This window comes from Peromyscus leucopus, chromosome 4, assembly GCF_004664715.2.
Source record: "Peromyscus leucopus breed LL Stock chromosome 4, UCI_PerLeu_2.1, whole genome shotgun sequence".
NCBI lineage: Eukaryota > Metazoa > Chordata > Mammalia > Rodentia > Cricetidae > Peromyscus > Peromyscus leucopus.
In genome coordinates this window covers 94,494,322-94,512,740 of record NC_051066.1, presented here as the reverse complement: position 1 = coordinate 94,512,740, position 18,419 = coordinate 94,494,322, and the positions used below count along the sequence as shown (strand labels likewise).

General features: G+C 40.2%; 1 protein-coding gene across 1 annotated transcript in view; it reads right to left on the bottom strand.

The window, feature by feature from the left end:
* Window positions 1–18,419, bottom strand: part of Knl1 (kinetochore scaffold 1) — a 79,359-nt gene that overhangs the window by 21,981 nt on the left and 38,959 nt on the right. The window contains 5 exon segments of the mRNA XM_028885927.2: window positions 4,359–4,446; window positions 6,105–6,221; window positions 7,291–7,381; window positions 9,107–9,222; window positions 17,634–17,732. Coding sequence (XP_028741760.1) covers window positions 4,359–4,446; window positions 6,105–6,221; window positions 7,291–7,381; window positions 9,107–9,222; window positions 17,634–17,732 — 511 coding nt within the window.

Sequence of the window (18,419 nt, the reverse complement as noted above, 5' to 3'; positions counted from 1 at the left end):
TTTTCAAGTGATGGGATTAGAGGTGTAATCCATGGCTGGCTTTTCTTTTTTACTTTTTATACTCCTATTCATCTTTCAGATTTTAACTGAAAAGTCTCTTCTGTATAGGGCAGGCTGCTTTGATCTCTTCATCTTAGGTCAGATTTCTACTGAAGTATTACAGCACCTTTAACATCTTCTACAAAATTTATTTTTTTAGAGGGAGAGTGTTTTGTTTTCTTTTTTTTTTTTTTGTTTTTTTTTTTTTTTTTTTTTTTTTTTTTTGTTTTTTCGAGACAGGGTTTCTCTGTGTAGCTTTGCGCCTTTCCTGGAGCTCACTTGGTAGCCCAGGCTGGCCTCGAACTCACAGAGATCCGCCTGGCTCTGCCTCCCGAGTGCTGGGATTAAAGGCGTGCGCCACCACACCCGGCTGTCGTGTTTTGTTTTCTTTACCAAAGGTCTTATATAACATAGCTAGCCTCAGACTACTAATCCTCCTGACTCCATTCCCTACAGGCTGAGAGATGCCAAGTGTGTAATACCACACCCAGTTCATTTGTTTAGTGTCTATAGTTGTTTCTGGATTAAAAATTCCATAAGGAGCTGGGCATGGTAGTACATGGGGAAGTGAGAGAGGATCATGAGTTTAAGTCCATTCTCAACTACTTATTTAGAGATCATTCTATCCTGTCTGAGTTTAAAAAAAAAAAAGAAAAAAAAAAAAAAAAAAGGCCCACAAGGGCACAAAATCTTGGTTTTGGTTTCTAGTGTGTTTCCATTATGAGTGCCACACACTCAGCACATAAAAGGTACAACTAAGCAAATTTGCCAATGACTAATGAAAGAAGAGAGTAGATATTTAGTGTCACCTAATGACCACAGCTGTTGTCATTAGGTAACACTATAGAAACTTCTATTTTGTTTGCTTTTGTGGTTTTTCGAAACAGGGTTTCTCTGTGTAGCTCTGGCTGGAATTCGCTCTATAGACCAGAATGGCCTCAAACTCACAGAGATCCACCTGCCTCTGTCTCCCCAATGCTGGGATTAAAGTCTTCACCACCAGTGCTTTTAACTGTTGAGTCATCTCTCTAGCACCACCCCCCCTTTTGAAGGATCTCATACTATTGGGGCTAGCCTGGAACTGAACAATGTAAACCATGCCAGCCTTGAAATCAAGGTAGTCTTCTGGCCTTGGCTTCCTAAATGCTAAGATACAGGTGTTGAGCCACCCATACCCAATTATTTTTTGGTTTTGTATTTTTTTTTCTTTTTTTGAGACAGGGTCTCAAGTACCTCAGGGTGGCCTTGAACTTAGTATGTGGCTGTGGATAATCTTAAAATTCTGGTTTTTTTTCTGCCTCAACCTTCAGAGTGCTGGGATAATAGGCATGCCAATACATTCATACCTGACTTCATGGGATGGTGGTGGGGATGGAACACAGGGTTCTGTGCATGCAAAGCAAATACTTAAAACCAACTAAACTACATCCCTAGCCCTGCTTTAAGGATGACAGTTATGTAAACAGATTCAATGGAAATGAAGACATTAAATAATAAAAGGAGAAATCAGTAATATGATTCCTGAGAAGACATAATAGAAAGCAAATTTATTTATTTAAAATTATTTTTAAGAGACAGATTCTTGATATGTAGCGTTAGCCAGCCTAGTACTCACTACGTAGCTCAGGCTGGCCTCATTAGTGATTCTCCTGCCTCAGTCTCTCATGCTGGCATTACAGGGTGTGTACTATCACACCTGGCAAAATCAGTTTAGATGGAAAGACTGGCCTTAGGGAAAAGAAAAGAAGGATGAAAGAATGAATAAACAGATTAAAGGTCTGGTTTCTTTGATATTAGAAAGTTTGGACATTCTAGTCTGATGGCCTCTATTTCTTTTATTGTGAAGTAGAAAATAAAGTAATAAACAGAAGTTATTTTAAAACTATGCTATTCATATACTCATTTTTAATTAAATGCAGGACATACATATTAGACACTTTTACTGTGCAATCCATAATGCTAGGGACTTAAAGAACATGGAGAAACTTTTTGCCAAGATGGCGCCAAGAGTGAAGAAGGAAGCTCCTGCCCCTCCCAAAGCCGAAGCCAAAGTGAAGGCCTTGAAAGCCAAGAATGCAGTGCTGAAAGGCGTCCAAAGCCACAAAAAGAAGAAGATGCACATCACCCACGTTCCGGTGGCCCAAGACCCTGCAGCTCAGGAGGCAGCCTAAATATCCTCGAAAGAGTGCGCCCAGGAGAAACAAGCCTGACCACTATGCCATCATCAAATTCCCCTGACCACTGAGTCAGCCATGAAGAAGACAGAAGGCAACAACACACTTGTGCTCATTGTGATGTCAAGGCCAACAAGCACCAGATCAAGCAGGCTGTGAAGAAACTCTATGACATTGATGTGGCCAAAGTCAACCCTCATAAGGCCTGATGGAGAGAAGAAGGTGTATGTTTAGTTGGCTCCTGACTATGATGCTCTGGATGTTGCCAACAAAATTGGGATCATCTAAACTGAGTCCAGCTGGCTAATTCTAAATATACTTTTTCACCATAAAAACAAACAAACAAACAAAAAAGAACATGGAGAAAAACATGCTAATTTTGTCTCCATGGAACTTACAATTTTTAGATTTATTTTAGTGTGTGTGTGTGTGTGTGTGTGTGTGTGTGTGTGTGTGTGTGTGTGTAGACACAGGAGTGGACGTGTGTGCAAGAGCCTGTGTATATGTGTGTACCTGCAGATACCAGAAAAGGGTGTTGGATCCCCTGAACTAGAGTTCTAGGCAGTCATGAACCACCTGACCTGGGTGCTGATGGGTTAGTTTAATTAAGAGAGGACAACACAGGAGCTAAAGGGAAAACCTAGGAATAAAGAACAGAACCAGAGTCAGGTGGTGTGATGTCATGGAAGTTAAGCAACATAAATGCTTTAGGAGGAAAAAACAATCAGCAATGTCAAACAAGGAAACAGACTAAAGACTAGGGGGTGTTAAATCTGATGAATATGTGGAATTTTGTGATCTTAGAGGAGACAAAGGAAAGCAAAACGGAATTCAGTTGGGATTCGAAAGGGCCAAAGAGGATGGTTACACAATTTCCAGATAGAGATAATCCCTCTGTTAAAATGTGAGCTAATGAGACCATACAGCAGGTAAACAAGCCTGAGTGAGATCTCAGAAACCCAGAATGGTCCAAGAAGAGAATTGACACAGAGCAGTCTTCTGACCTCCACAGGAAAGTGTAAATGGGGGCTGGAGGAATGGCCCAGCAGTTAAGAGCACTGACTGCTCTTCCAGATGACTGGGTGGGAGCTAGGACTGCAGCTCACAACCATCTGTAACTCCAGTTCCAGGGGATCTAACACTTTCTTCAGTCCTCCATGGGCACTGTGTGTACATGGTGCACATGCAAGCAAAATACCCATGCACTTAAAATAAAAATAAATAAATCTAAAAAAGAAAAGAACCTCAGAATTACACACATTAAGAAACAAACAAGTGTGATTAGAAAACAAAACAAAACAACAAACCAGAATTCTGGGCCCAGAGGCATCCACTTATAACACCAGCACTCAGGAGGCAAGGAAAGAGGGTCACAAGCTACAAGAGTAGCTTAGGCAAATTCCAGGCCAGCCAGGGCTACAGAGAAAGACTCTGTCCCCAAATAAGCAAAACCACACAAGATTATGGTAGAGGTTATGAAGAGCTTTGAAAAACAACTTCAATTTCTTGGAAACTTTTCTTTATTGTGTTAGGGGTGATTATAGTAAAGGAGCTTTTATTATTATTTTTTTATTACCTTTATTTTGTATGCAGGGGTATGCACTACAGCATGCCTGTGGAGGTCAGAGGAAAACCTGCTGAGAATCAGTTCTCTTCTTCCACCACGTGGGTCCCAGGAAATCAAACTCACGTCATCAGACTTGGTGGCAAGCACATTTATGCACTGAACCATCTCATTAGTCCAAAAAAGGTTTTTTTGAGACAGGGTTTCCCTATGTAACAGGCTGTCCTGGAACTTACTTTGTAGACCAGGCTGTCCTCAAACTCACAGAGATCCACCTGTCTCTGCCTCCCAAGTGCTGGGACTAAAGGTGTGCACCACCACCACCACCACCACCACCACCACCACCACCACCACCACCACCACCCAGCCCAAAAAAGGGCTTTAATTTGCTCCAATTTAAGAACTGAAGCTGCTAAAATATTATAGTAAGACCCAATTTTATACCTTATAGAGCATTTATAGAAACTTATCCCTTAACTTTATGTAGTTCCAGGGGTTGAGCCTAGGGCCTTTTGCATGACAGGCAAGCATTCTGCCACTAAGCTCTGTCCCCAGCCCTAGGAAAGCGTTAAAGACTTTACCTCTTTCTACTTCAGTGAGACAGTTATTGATCTTCTTAAGTATGTTGTCCATCTCATTTATTTTTATCTCAAGTTTCTTCTTCTCATTCTAAACACAAAATATTATAGATTATAAAGCTTAACCTCCAAACTTTATGATAGTTCAATTATTGTCATGATCATAAATGGCAAATTTTCTTTTCCTTTGTTTGGCAATACAGGGACTGAACATACAATACATGCTGGTCACATGATCTACTGCTGTCCTTTATTCCTATCCATTTTTTTCCCTTTTTTTTTTTATATATATATATATTTTATTTTATTTTGCAATACCATTCAGTTCTACATATCAGCCATGGGTTCCCCTATTCTCCCCCCTCCCACCCCCTCCCCTTGCCCCAGCCTACCCCCCATTCCCACCTCCTCCAGGACAAGTCCTTCCCCGAGGACTGCGATCAACCTGGTAGACTCAGTCCAGGCAGGTCCAGTCCCTTCCTCCCAGACTGAGCCAAGTATCCCTGCATGAGCTCCAGTTTTTTTTTCCTTTTTTTAAAGATAGGGTCTTGCTAAATTGTTGAGGTTGGCCTTGAACTTGTGATATCCCTGCCTTAGACTTTTAAGTAGTTGAGATTGCGGGCCTGTGTCATCACACTGGCATGAACAGGCAAATCTTAAAATTAACATCAAGACTTTTAGTCTGGCCTTATATATTTTTTTAAATTTAATTTTAAAAGATAAATGAATTAATTCTATATTACTCTTCATTATAGCATTTCTTTTCTATCTGTGTTTCATGACAGTATGGATATTAATATTTATTGCTTAAAAAGAGCTTTTTCCCCCCTGTGATCAGATAGATATGGGAAACACTGGACAAACAGAAATACAGCCTTTTCAGTGTGGGTTTTTTGTTTGTTTATTTTTGTTGCTATTGTTGTTGTGATAGGTTCTTGCTATGTGGTACAGAAATTATGGCAATATTCCCGCCTCAACTTCCTGTAGGTATGTGCACCAAGCACAACTATTTTTTAATTTTTATTTCTGTAAAAGAAGATACTGTATACAGTGTTTCTATACTTATTTGCCAGTAAAATGTTTTATTAAGCAGAGCTACCTGCTTTCTTGCTCTTGTGTACATGCTTAAGTGCCCAAGATCACTGGCATGAGTACCCTACTCCTGTCTCTCAAATGGGAAACTGAAAAATGCTAAGCAAATGTTCTACCACTGAACTACATTCTCAGGCCTATGTAGAGCCTTTTTAAAAGGATAAACGCATGCACATACATACACATGCAACTGACTATGAATATAAGGAAGATAATACTGTCGTATGTATGAATGGGGAGATAGAATCACAAATAGTTTATTTCAAAAAGTAGAATGGATGACAATGAGATGAGACACAGCCCCTATTAGTAACTATATTTCATTTTACTTATAATGCCAAGGTTTGGAGCTTTTGAATAAAAGAATCTCATTTTTTATAAACAAGCTTTTATCCAAGTCTCATTTATTTATTTATTTATATTAAATTTATTTATTTATCATATATACAGAAGAGGGTGCCAGATCACATTACAGATGGTTGTGAGCCACCATGTGGTTGCTGGGAATTGAACTCAGGACCTCTGGAAGAGCAGTCAGTGCTCTTAACCTCTGAGCCATCTCTCCAGCCCCCAAGCCTCATTTATATGTCTCCGAAGAAGCATTCTTCATATTTTACACCTACTATAAATTGTTATATATTAACTACCTCGAATTACCTCAGCTGAATGCACCAATTTGTTATACAGAGCCACTTTTCCTTGGTGAGTGAAGACTTTCGTCATCTTGGTATAACGTGATTTTATTTTGTTCAGGTAAATCCCGTAGGTCTTCAGCTGTATGAGAGAGTTAAAGAGCACATTATACTAAAAAAAAAAAAAAGTCAGATATGGTAAGTAAGGTCTGGGAAGGCAGGTAAGATTGCCTGTCCTGCCGGGCGGTGGTGGCGCAGGCCTTTAATCCCAGCACTCGGGAGGCAGAGCCAGGCGAATCTTTGTGAGTTCCAGGCCAGCCTGGTCTACAGAGTGGGCGCCAGGAAAGGCGCAAAGCTACATAGAGGAACCCTGTCTCGAAAAACCAAAAAAAAAAAACCAAACCCCCCCCCCCCAAAAAAAAAAAAAAAAAAGATTGCCTGTCCTAAACTTTGCCTACTCTAGATTCTGATTTCTAAAGAACTTTTCATTTGCGGATTTAATTGCCTGATGATGTAGAATTCATTATACAGACCAGGTTGGTCTTAAACATGTGCTCTTCTAGCCTCTGCCTCTAAAGTGCTGGGATTACAGGCTGTGCCATCACACCTAACTTCAGCATATCTATTTAAGAATATAATCAAAGACTTCAATTTTGATTATTGCCTTTAATTCACTTATTCATTTATAAACTATTCATTACAAACTAGAAAATGACTGGCTCTAAGTTAACAAAACATTATTATATATTAGTGCACATGTAAAATGTACTAATAAATAGCTAATCAAATAAAAAAATCTTCATTTGAATCTACAGGAAATACCAATTAAAAGGAGGGAACATCATATATATTTCACATGTTTAATTAGCCATTACACATTGGAAAGGTTATATCTAACAGTTACTTGATAATAAAAGATAAGGCTACACCAGCACACTACATCTAAAACTGAATTAAAGAACTTCATACCATCAAATAACAGTTTCTTCTTTTTCTTTTTTTTCATTGTTTGTTTTTTATTTTTTGAGACCAGGTTTCTCTGTATAGCCCTGGCTGCCCAGAAACTGGCTGTGTAGTCCAGGCTGGTCTTGATCTCAGAGAGCCACTTGCCTCTGCCTCCCAAGTACTGGGATTAAAGGTGTATCAGGCTAAGTAACAGTTTCTTATCTTGAAATGTGTCAATCCTTATTCAGAAAAGGACATAAAAATACCTCTTCATCAGAGTAGTCTTTCATTTTCCCCCACAAGTTCCTATTTACATCAGTCAGTAGTTTATCTTGGTTCAATGCAGATACCTTTAATCTAAAATAAACAAAAGTTAATATAGGATTTAGAATTCTTTTTTTTAAAAAAGTTTTATTTATTTATTATGTATACAGCATATGACCACAGGCCAGAAGAGGGCACAGATCTCATTACAGATGGTTGTGAGCCACCATGTGGGTGCTGGGAATTGAACTATGGACCTCTGGAAAGGCAGTCAGTGCTCCTAACCTCTGAGCCATCTCTCCAGCCCAGGATTTAGAATTCTGCTTGAAAAAGCCAGCTTAAACATACAGCCAAATTTAATTATTTTCATTTTTTTTTCCTACATAAAAGGGGAAATTCACTCAGAAAACATGGCCAGCCCGACGATACAACACTTAAAGAATACAGTTAAGAGTGTCTCAATGATTCTGGGGAGTGGAAAGGATCAGAGAATCAAAGGTGTGTGGAGGGTTGTGGAACGGCAGATGAACACATGACAGGGGATAGACCAACTGAGATAATGACCCCGGAGGTCCTGGTACCTTTAGGGGACTGAGGAGGTGGAGTTGGGGGAGGTATTGAATTCTTGAATGGGCACAGACTTGACTTTTAGTGTTAAGCCAGGTCTAGGCAGTCTCCAGGACTGAGACCTGTAGCTTTCCTGCCCTTGGTAGATCAGTCCAGGGGTCCCAAACTCTAGACATTCCACCCTGGGAAAAAATGTTTCCAAACTTTTGTCAATGACTAACTTGAAACCCCAACAGGGTTTCCCTCTGTCTTCTGTCTTACAGTAAGTTTCTGAATCTACCACTTCCTTTCATGACTACTAACAGCCTAGGTTCTCAACTCATAGTTCAGTATTTCAGAGAGGGCAGCAGCTTCCTATGGCGGTTCAGGCTCACTTCACCCCCCCAAAACCAATCTTGTTTCAGGCAGCAGCTAATGGATATCCTCTAGTGACCTTGCCAGATAACATCACCACTCACACCCCTGCCTAGAGCCTCCTGTCCACTCTGAACATTCAGGCATCCCACCCCTGCCCACTCCCTACCCCTACTCAATTCCTACTGTGTTATTCTGTAAGCCTGCACCTTGAGTGGGGGGAGGGGTTGCCCTCCTCAGGTTTTTTCCAGGAATTTCTGGCCCTTGGTTCTCCATAACCTACCTACAATGAATACATCAAGGCTCAGCTCTAATGTACCTTCCTTACAAAAACCTGCCCTAACTACCTCCAAGATGGCACCTTCCTATCAGCATCTGCCTCTATCTCCCCTCCCAAATGCTGGGGTTACAGTCATGTAACACAACACCCACTTTACAAACCCAAAAGTAAATCGGGGTGTTAGTTCATGCCTTTAATCCCAGCACTCAGCCAGCACTCAGAGGCGGAAATGGGGATCTCAAAGTTTTTGGCTAGTCTGGTCTACATATCGAGCTTCAGTACAACCAGGGCTACACAGAGAAACCTTGTCTTAAAAAAAAATCTGTTTATCTTTTGTTCATAATGATATGAAACATTTTATGTAAATAACTTCTATTGTTCATTGTATCTGATGTGTATAGATATTATTACTACTTTATGAAGTGGAAAACAAGGGTAAATGACTTATGCAAGGCTCCACAAAATTGTAGACAGCCTGGGTTTCTATTCATTCATGTCACACTATCAATTCCATCCATTTCCCCCTAGCTGCTTTTATTCTTTTTAAAAAACCACAAAGGCCATTTGTTTATTATAACCCTCCAAAAACAATCACAGGGGAAAAAAAACTTTCTTACTCTTCAATCTTTTGGCGAAGAAGCTCACAATCTTCTCTATAAATCTGTATCTTAGGTCCATAAACATACTGTCTCAACATCAGATCTTCTGGGGTAGGTGACGTGTTTATAGTAAACTAAAGAAAAAAGAAGGAAAGAAGGAAAAAAGTATTCAGTCAATCAGAACTGGTACACTTTTCTTTTAAAATCTAAGATAGAGCCTTACTATGCAGCTTAGGCTGGCCTGGAATTTGTGCTCTTAGTCTTTGACTGCTGGACTGCATGCTTATGACACCATGTCAGACAAAACCAGATGTTGTTTGTTCTTTTCCGTTTTTTTGTTTTTTTTGTTTTTTTTAATGTGTAGCTTTTGAGCTTGTCCTGAAACTCACTGTGTAGTAGCCCAGGGCTGGTCTTGAACTTACAGAGATCCACCTCCTCGGGCCTCCTGAATGCTGGGATTAAAGGTGTGTGCCACCACCACCCTGCCTTTTTTTTTTTTTTTAAGGTCCTCATATAGCCTAGGCTAGACTCATCATGTAGCTGAGGATCCCACTGAATTCCTGATCCTCCCAAGCCCTAGAATTACAGGAATGAGTACCCCAATACCTGGCTAAAATTGGCATTTTGAGAACAAAACCACATACAAAAACAAATTCAAGTTTTAGAATGACTTTGGGGGTTTTGTTGTTATTATGTTTTTAGACAGGGTTTCTCCGTGTGTGTAGCCCTGGCTGTCCTGGAACTTGCTCCATAGACCAGGTCGGCTTCAAACTCAGAGATCCGCCTACCTCTGCTTCCTGAGTGCTGGGATTAAAGGCATATGCCACCACCTCCCAGCTACAGTGCCTATTTTTAAAAGTCATACAAACAGGGCTGGATATGTAGCTCAGTATAGGATATCTGAGGTTCTGGGCTCAATCCCCAGTACTGTCGGGGGAAAAATTATACGAAGTGCTATATGAAGTTCACACAGCAAGTTACAAGTTCAAACCTGAATTCAAGTCTCTAACTTCAAAGTCTACTCTTCCTCAGCTGTTCAGATGAGCTAAGGGTATCGACTTATAGGCCTGAAAGTGGTTTAAAAACGATAAAAAAAAAAAAAAAAAAAAAAAAAAAAAAAAAAAAAAAAAAAAAAAAAAAAAAGATTATGAATTATTTTAAGAAAATTGAGGTGGCAAGGTGGCGCCAATAAATTGTCCTCTGACCTCTAAGCATTCACATGCATGTATGTGTGTATGTACACATATACATATACACACAATACATAAATGTAATTAAAAAAAAAAAAAAGAAAATCAATACCTAAAAATGAAGCTTAGCACAATAGAGCCAATCCTGTTGGCAGACGTGTGGGTGAGCCAACCCGGAAGTTGTGAGCATGGGAGAGCTGTCCCCATTACTCATCTGACATGTGGTGGCATGGGCAGGGGAGAGATGCCTTCCCTCACTTCCCCACCCTCCACACCCCTGCCCATCAACCTTTGAGGCAGGTGGGAGAGCTGTCCCTGCCCCTCATCAGCTGCAGCATTCAGGAGAGTGGCCCCTATGCTATGCCTGGGCAACACAGTAGAGCTGGCCCTGAAGGTATAGGTGTGGAGAACCAACTCTGAGAACGAGAAAGCTGAAGAACGGAGTAGGCTCCTTGCTCATCGCAGCAAGGGATAAACTAGCTGAGGCAAAGCAGGAGAGCTCGCCCTAGTGGTGAGGACAGAGAGAGCTGGCAGGCTGACCACCCCTGAAACTATCTAGGCCCAGAACCAAGGTTATGAGTTGGCCCACCCCCAACATCCACCCAATCTGTGATCTGCTGGAGCAAACCAAAGCTGCAGAATCTACACACTAGGCAACAACAAGATAACCAAGGGCCCCCCATTGATAGTATAGCAGAAACCAGAGCCTCAAACAGACCAATGACTCTTTGCAACGAACACTTGCAAGTAAAGATATATGAACTAACGGGTATACTCACTGTGTCACACTACAGCTTCCATGATGAGACAGATTTTCTTTCTTTCTTAATTTTTTTTTTTTTTTTTTTTTTTTTTTTTTTTAATTTCTCTGTTTGTTTGATTTTGAAGTTTGGAGCGGCTGATCAAGAGATCATTCTGATGCTGGATGAAGCGTGTGACACGAGGGACCCTAATATGAGATATTGACAGGGGCGGGGAAATGGATGGGGTGGAGATGCATGATGGAAAGATACAAAGAACAAATAAAAGAGAAAGTTTTAAAAAAAATTAAGCTTACCAGGAACCACTTTATTTAAAATAGAAAGGAGGGGAAAAAAAATCAAGGGAGGGGTTCATGCCTGCAATCCCAGCACTTAAAAGACTGAGGCAAGAGTCTTGTCTTTGTGAGTTTAAAGTCATCTGCTACATAGTAAATTCTAGGCTAGCTCAAATTAGGGTAAGACCTTCTATCAACCAACCAACCTACCCACACACCCATCCAAGAAAAAACACAGTTATGTTTTAGAGCTCTAGTTTAAAGACAAATGAATGTATTTAATCCTGTTTTGGAAAAATCTAAATCAGATTTTTATGTCATTGCTTATGAAAACACCAAATAGCACTCCATCCATGATTTATAAGCAGCACAGCACAGAATAAGTTAAACTGTGCACTTACTTATCAATTAATATGTGGAAGAGTGCTTACTATGAAAGCATGAGGACTCTGTTCAATCTCAAGGACCTGTATGTATATATTTTGTTTGTAAGTATGCATGTGCATCAACCATGCCTGGGGCCCTAGTTGGCCAAAATAGGGTGTCAAATCCCCTGGGAGTGAGTTACACCGTTGTGAACTGCCATGTAGGTACTGGGACTCAAACCTGGGTCCTCTGCAACAGCAGACTGCTTTTAACCACTGCTCCATCTCCTTGGGAACCACAGCTTTTTATTTTTGAGACAAGGTCTCATGTGGAGCCCTGGGCCTTGAAATATACATGCAGTCAAGGATAACCTTGAACTTCTGGTTCTCCTGGTTGTACCTATCATGAGCTGTGATTACAGGTGTGCACCATTACATCTAGCATAATTCCAATTTTTTTTTAAATTTTAAATTACATTTATCTATTATGTGTAGCATGCATGCCACAGCATGAATGTGAAAGTCAGTTCTCTCCTTTCATGTCGGTCTTGCAGAATCAAACTTAGGCAGTCAGCCTAGGGTCAGGACCTTTACCCAATTTGCCATCTCACTGGCTCAATGATCAGGTTCTTGTTTGAGACACAGTTTGACTGTGAAGCCCTAGTTGAGCTTAAACTCACAGAGATTTGCCCTGCTTCTGCCTCTCAGTGCGGGGGTTAAAGGTGCCTGGCTACAATTCTCCAGTTTTTGTTTTTTTCGTTTTTCAAGACAGGTTTCTTTGTGTACCCTGGCTGTCCTGGAACTAGCTCTGTAGACCAGGCTGGCCTCGAACTCAGAGATCTGCCTGTCTCTGCCTCCTGAGTGCTGGGATTAAAGGTATGTGCCACCACAGGCCTGCAATCCTTCAGTTGTTAAAGACTATTTTTAAATACATAAAAATCAAAACTATATGTAATGGTTCAAACAGAAATGGCAACAGTAAAATATAGACTGTATTTTCTAATCACTATTTCCTACTAAATGAAATCAAGGCTCTTTGTAAAAGAAAAGAATGTTATGAAAATACTACATGGTATCTCTATCCAATACAGAGCTGATCTGTTTTTTGTTTGCTCATCAGTTAAGAGCATGTGTTGCTCTTACAGAGGACCCAGATTCAATTCCCAGCTGCCCACATAGCAGCTCACAACTGTCTGCAACTCTAGTCCCAGGGGATCTTGTTGTAGAATATTAGTTTAAGATGTGTTACATTTGGCCGGGTGGTGGTGGCACACACCTTTAATCCCAGCACTCGGGAGGCAGAGGCAGGCGGATCTCTATGAGTTCGAGGCCAGCCTGGACTACCAAGTGAGTTCCAGGAAAGGCACAAAGCTACACAGAGAAACCCTGTCTCGAAAACCCAAAAAAAAAAAAAAAAAAAAAAAAAAAAGTGTTACATTCTTTTATGTTTAATTCTGTAAAGCTGTGTTACTTTGCCTGCCTAAAACACCTGATTAGGCCAGGTGGTGGTGGCAACATGTCTTTAATCCCAGCACTCAGGAGGCAGAGCCAGGCGGATCTCTGTGAGTTCCGAGGCCAGCTTGGTCTACAGAGTGAGATCCAGGACAGGCACCAAAACTACACAGAGAAACCCTGTCTTGAAAAAAAAAAACAAAAAACAAAAACAATCAAACACCAACAAATCTGATTGGTCTAATGAAGAGCCGAACAGCCAATAGCTAGGCAGGAGAGAGAAAGAGGTGGAGCTGGCATGAAGACACACACAATAAATAGGAGAAATCTAGGCTGAGGAGAAGAGGAAGATCGAGAAAAGGAGAAGGATGCGAGGGGCCAACCACCCAGAGTAAGAAGGGAAGACAGACCTATAAAGAAAGGTAAAAAGCCCAGTGGCAAAACATAGAAGAAGAGAAACAGGTTAATTTAAGTTAGAAAACCTAGCTAGAAATAAGCCAAGTTAAGGCCAGGCATTCCTAAGTAAGAATAAGTCTCTGTGTATTTATTTGAGAGCTGGGTGGCTGGCCCCCAAAGAATTTAAAAAGAAAAGAAAAGTCAATTACATTTTGGCATACCAATTTAAGGCTCAAGTTACCATGTAGGACCTGAAAAAGCTGAAAAGAAAGAAAGAAAAAGAAAAAGGACACAGCTCCTTTAAGAGAGGTGCTGCTGTTCAGCCAGTATCACTAAATAGAAACAGCCAGCTAAGTAAAATCGCTTGAGCACCTGCCTCCTACAGCTAGGAGGGTTGAATGCAGTTCTTGGTCCTGCCTCCAATCTGTGCTGAGCTGTGGGCTTGGCTCTCAAAGACCCTAGAACCGGCTGAAGCCAGCTGGCAAAGCCTTGGCAGAGATCCTCGCCACACCACTTGGCATTTTAAGGGTTGTGCAATCAAAAGAGGCTAAAAAATACGAAGTAAAGACAGATCCAGACAGAAAACCCTCTAAACAGGTTACAGTGTGTTTAAAAAAGTGTGTAGGTTTAAGAAGAAAAAGAGAAAAGGTATAGATAGTCAGAAAAAAGTAAATAGTTTAAAAATAATAAACTAAAGTCTTTAAAGAAAAGTAATTTTAAAAAAAGATAAGCCACATAATGATGGAAAATACACAGGGAGTCTAGATCCTGTATGTTGTGTTAATTTTGAATTTTTCAATGCTGATAAGCAAACGACAGCTGCTGACAGAAATGGGATTGTGAACAGGACTGATAAACTGAACCAATCTAGATACTTTAGGGGAATCTTAACTAAAAAAATGTTACATTGGGAAAGAGGTTATGCTTTTGTTTTGACAGGTTTCACAAAAGGTTGTGAATTTGTTCCAGGTTAATATGGATCAGGTTTGACTGGGGGAGATCTGAATCTTAACAGGTGATATATATCAACAAGGTTACATTTGGTCTTCCCAGGAAGTGGCCATTATATCAATTTTCTCAGGTACTCCTACAGATGCCTTCACCCACAGACAAGAGGAAGTAGTCTAGAGAAGATGATGCACATTCCCAAAGGTGGGGTGGGTGGTTTTTCGTTATTTGGTCGGTTATGGATGTTATCATTTAAAGGAATATAGGAATATAGAACAAAAAGACAACTATTAATCTCAGATATTTTGCATTGACATAAATTTTGGTACACTGATACAAATTGAGTTATTTTTGTTAAACTGTATTTCTGATTCTACTCTTGTTCAGGGTATTGTGCTTATGCAGCTCATTTAAAAATACAATACATAATTAAGAAATGATGTTAGCCGGGTGGTGGTGGTGGTGGTGCACGCCTTTAGTCCCAGCACTCGGGAGGCAGAGCCAGGCGGAGCTTTGTGAGTTCGAGGCTAGCCTGGTCTACAAAGCAAGTTCCAGGAAAGGCGCAAAGCTACACAGAGAAACCCTGTCTCGAAAAACCAAAAAAAAAAAAAAAAAAAAAAAAAAAAAAATGAAGTTAAGGGGCTGGAGAGATGGCTCAGAGGTTAAGAGCTCTGGCTGCTCTTCCAGAGGTCCTGAGTTCAATTCCCAGCACCTACATGGGAGCTCACAACCATCTATAATGAGATCTGGTGCCCTCTTCTGGCATGTAGGCATACATGTTGGCAGGACACTGTATGCATAATAAATAAATCTTAAAAAAAATGAGGTTAGTAGTTAATCTATAATAAATAATCTTGTAGTCACATTAGGTATGTTTTTAAGGTTCAACAAGTGTGTGTGTGTGTGTGTGTGTGTGTGTGTATAAAGATGTTTAATAAACTAAGGTTTTTCATGACAATGAGACACATCTGCTCCTGGTAGCACCAATTTACTTCATAAAAGGATGATGGGCATTGAAGAAACTCCATACAGTTTGCTTTCAATATGGCAAGGCTATCCATTTGGGCAAGAAACTGCTTTTGCCTTCATTGCTGATGGTGTGCTGTATAAACTGGACAAGTGAGACAGGAAAAAGACTATTGAACATTGCCAAAACAAGGCAGGACAGTCCTTCAAGATTCCTGCTTCACAGAAGAGTCTGCCAGGGCACAGGAAAGCAACTGACAAACTGCCAATGGCAGGACCGTCCTTCAGAGTTCCTGCTTCACTGAAAAGTCTGCCACATATTCTAGGCCTGTAGGACAAAGATGGATGCCCCAACACTGCAGAGGAACTTTGGGTGGCTGTCTAGGCAGCCAGATGTCTCTGTTGTTAGGTGATATTACATCCTTCTGGGGTCTTTGATAGAGTTAAAGACAAAATAGTTAGAGTTATAGATTTCCTTAGTTATGATAGAAAGTAAATTAGGTATAAACCTTTGGAATCACTAAGATAAGATAGATAATGGAATATTTTCTCTGAATTTGATAAATACAAATGGACTGAATACTGTAAATGTAATTCTTACTTGGTAACTGTTTTTGTTGTACATAGTTTTGCTATTTTAACGTTAAAAACCTTTCATTTTTAACCAAAAATGGGGAAATGTTGTGGAATATTATTTTAACTGTGTAAAGGTGTATTACATTTGTTTCTGCATTTGTTTGATTAAATAAAATTAACCTGGGGTCAGGAGGCTGATTCAGTAACTAGCTGACAGGAAGTGGTAGGGAGGAACTAAGTGTATCAAGGGATCTTTAGTGGGGGCTGAGCAGGACCACCCGATCCCCCACCCCACCCACCCCACCCCCAGAGCAAGGATAGGTTAGCTACTTGCTATTTGGCCTCTATCTGAGTTAGCAGATTTCACCTCAACCTTTGACTCCTGAGTCATATAGAAGGGTAGAGATTTGGACAAAGCCAGTGCCTGAGGGAACAGAACAGAATTCCTGTCTGGCTGTGGCCGATCTACTGCTGGTAGCTGCAGAGTTGCAATTGCCTGTTGGGACAGCAGTAAGGTTCCCCCACTGTATGAGTGCAAAACAAAGCAATCTGAAGCCCTCTTCTGGCCTCCTTGGGCATTGCACACACGTGATCTATAGCTATACATGCAGACAAAACATCAATACATATAAGAATAAATTTTTAAAAAGTAAAACACAGGATTATGTATCTAGTAAAATATCAGAAGTGTCACTAGATAAAAGGATCGTGCACTGTGAAACATAGTGCATAGTTATTATTGTACTCAGTGGGTACATTAATTTTTGGATCTTCAATTTGGGACTGTGTACAAGCCATTTTTTAAATTTATTTTGGTTAAGTATCAAACTTATATATAATTAATACTTGGATACTTCAAGCCTAGGAGTTCTTCAACTTAATTATATTTTATGAGTTACAGTGCTTTAGCTTTACCCACTCCACAGACATGCATAGGTCAGGGAAGGCTATAAAAGCACCCTCTCTGCCAGTGCAGCCAGCTGAGAGCCTACAACATGTAAACATATAAAGGAGCTGCAAACATTGTCTATGAAGGCTAGCAACACCTCTGCTCCCCCAAGAACATGGTTCCTACTTCTACTGTAAAGAGGCTCACAGTCATTCAAGTCCCGAGACAAATGTCCACAGCTACAAACCTTATCTCCCATGATCTACATATATTCCATTTCTTTTGATCTCAATTTTAAGATTTTTCAAGTATCTTTTCCTCTTGAGCATAGCTTAGCTCTGTAGACACCAAGACTCGAAGATGTTGTTAGTTATACCACTGAAGGAGAAAAAACTCACAGATGTCAAACTGGGAGTGCTTCCAAGCTGGATACTGATTTGCGATCTCGCCTACAAAGGTATCACTGGAGTTTTTAGAGCAGTTACAGCTGGGATTATAATCAGTACATCAATGTGAGGAAAGGGAGCAGCACCAGGGTATATGAACCTGATCAGGTTGTTAGACTTGGCAGCCAGGACTTCAAGTAGGTAGGCAGGTCTCTACCAACTGAGCTACATCCCCAGCTCATGGTTTTGTCTTTTAACAAATACTTGCTCTGGTGAAACTTAATTTTTAAGCATCATATATTTTAACTGAGATGAATATTTTGCCAAGAAATTTCACTTACTTTGGCTGGAAGATTGCTCTGCCTGGGTTTCTGTATTAAGATGTGGACCTGAAGAAGTATGAAGAACTCCTTTATTGTAATTTGTCCATCCTTGAGTTTCTAAATTAAAAAAAAAAAAAAAAAGGACTTTATATGAACATTCAAAGTAAACTCACTTTGACTCTAACTACACCATTCATTTCTAAACAGCTTAATCTACTGAGTTATGGAAATAGCCAAACATTAGTAAACTTTTCTTAAGTTGATTTTTATATAAGATTACTACTGCTATTATTATTAAACAAGGTATCCCTCTGCAGCTCAAATTTTTGCTATGCAGCCCAGGTGTGGCCTGGAATTCATGATCTTAGTCTCTCTAGTAAAATGAAAAATGTGGTCCACCATACCCAGTCTAAGATTTGTAAGGTTATTTAAAGTACTTTTCAAAACTCAATTTATCTCTTAGTATTAATATTTCTACTTACTACAGTCTAGGTGCATGATCCCTCCAAAACTCACATTAATTCCCAAAGTCATATGTTAATAATATGTGGTAGTAGATAATTGGATGCGGTCATAATGTTAGGGCCCCTAGGACTGCATAAGTGGTTTTATAAGAGGAAAATGGACTCAACTTGGAAAGCTTGCTCTATTGCCATGCGTCACCTGGAGATCCTGCAGAATTCCTCCAGCCTGACATCACCACCACATACGTGCTTGTGGCAGTGTTATGCTTTACAAAGCCTAAAGAACGACAAGCTGGTCTGTATAAACTATCCAACTTGTGGTATTCAGTTATAGCAAGAG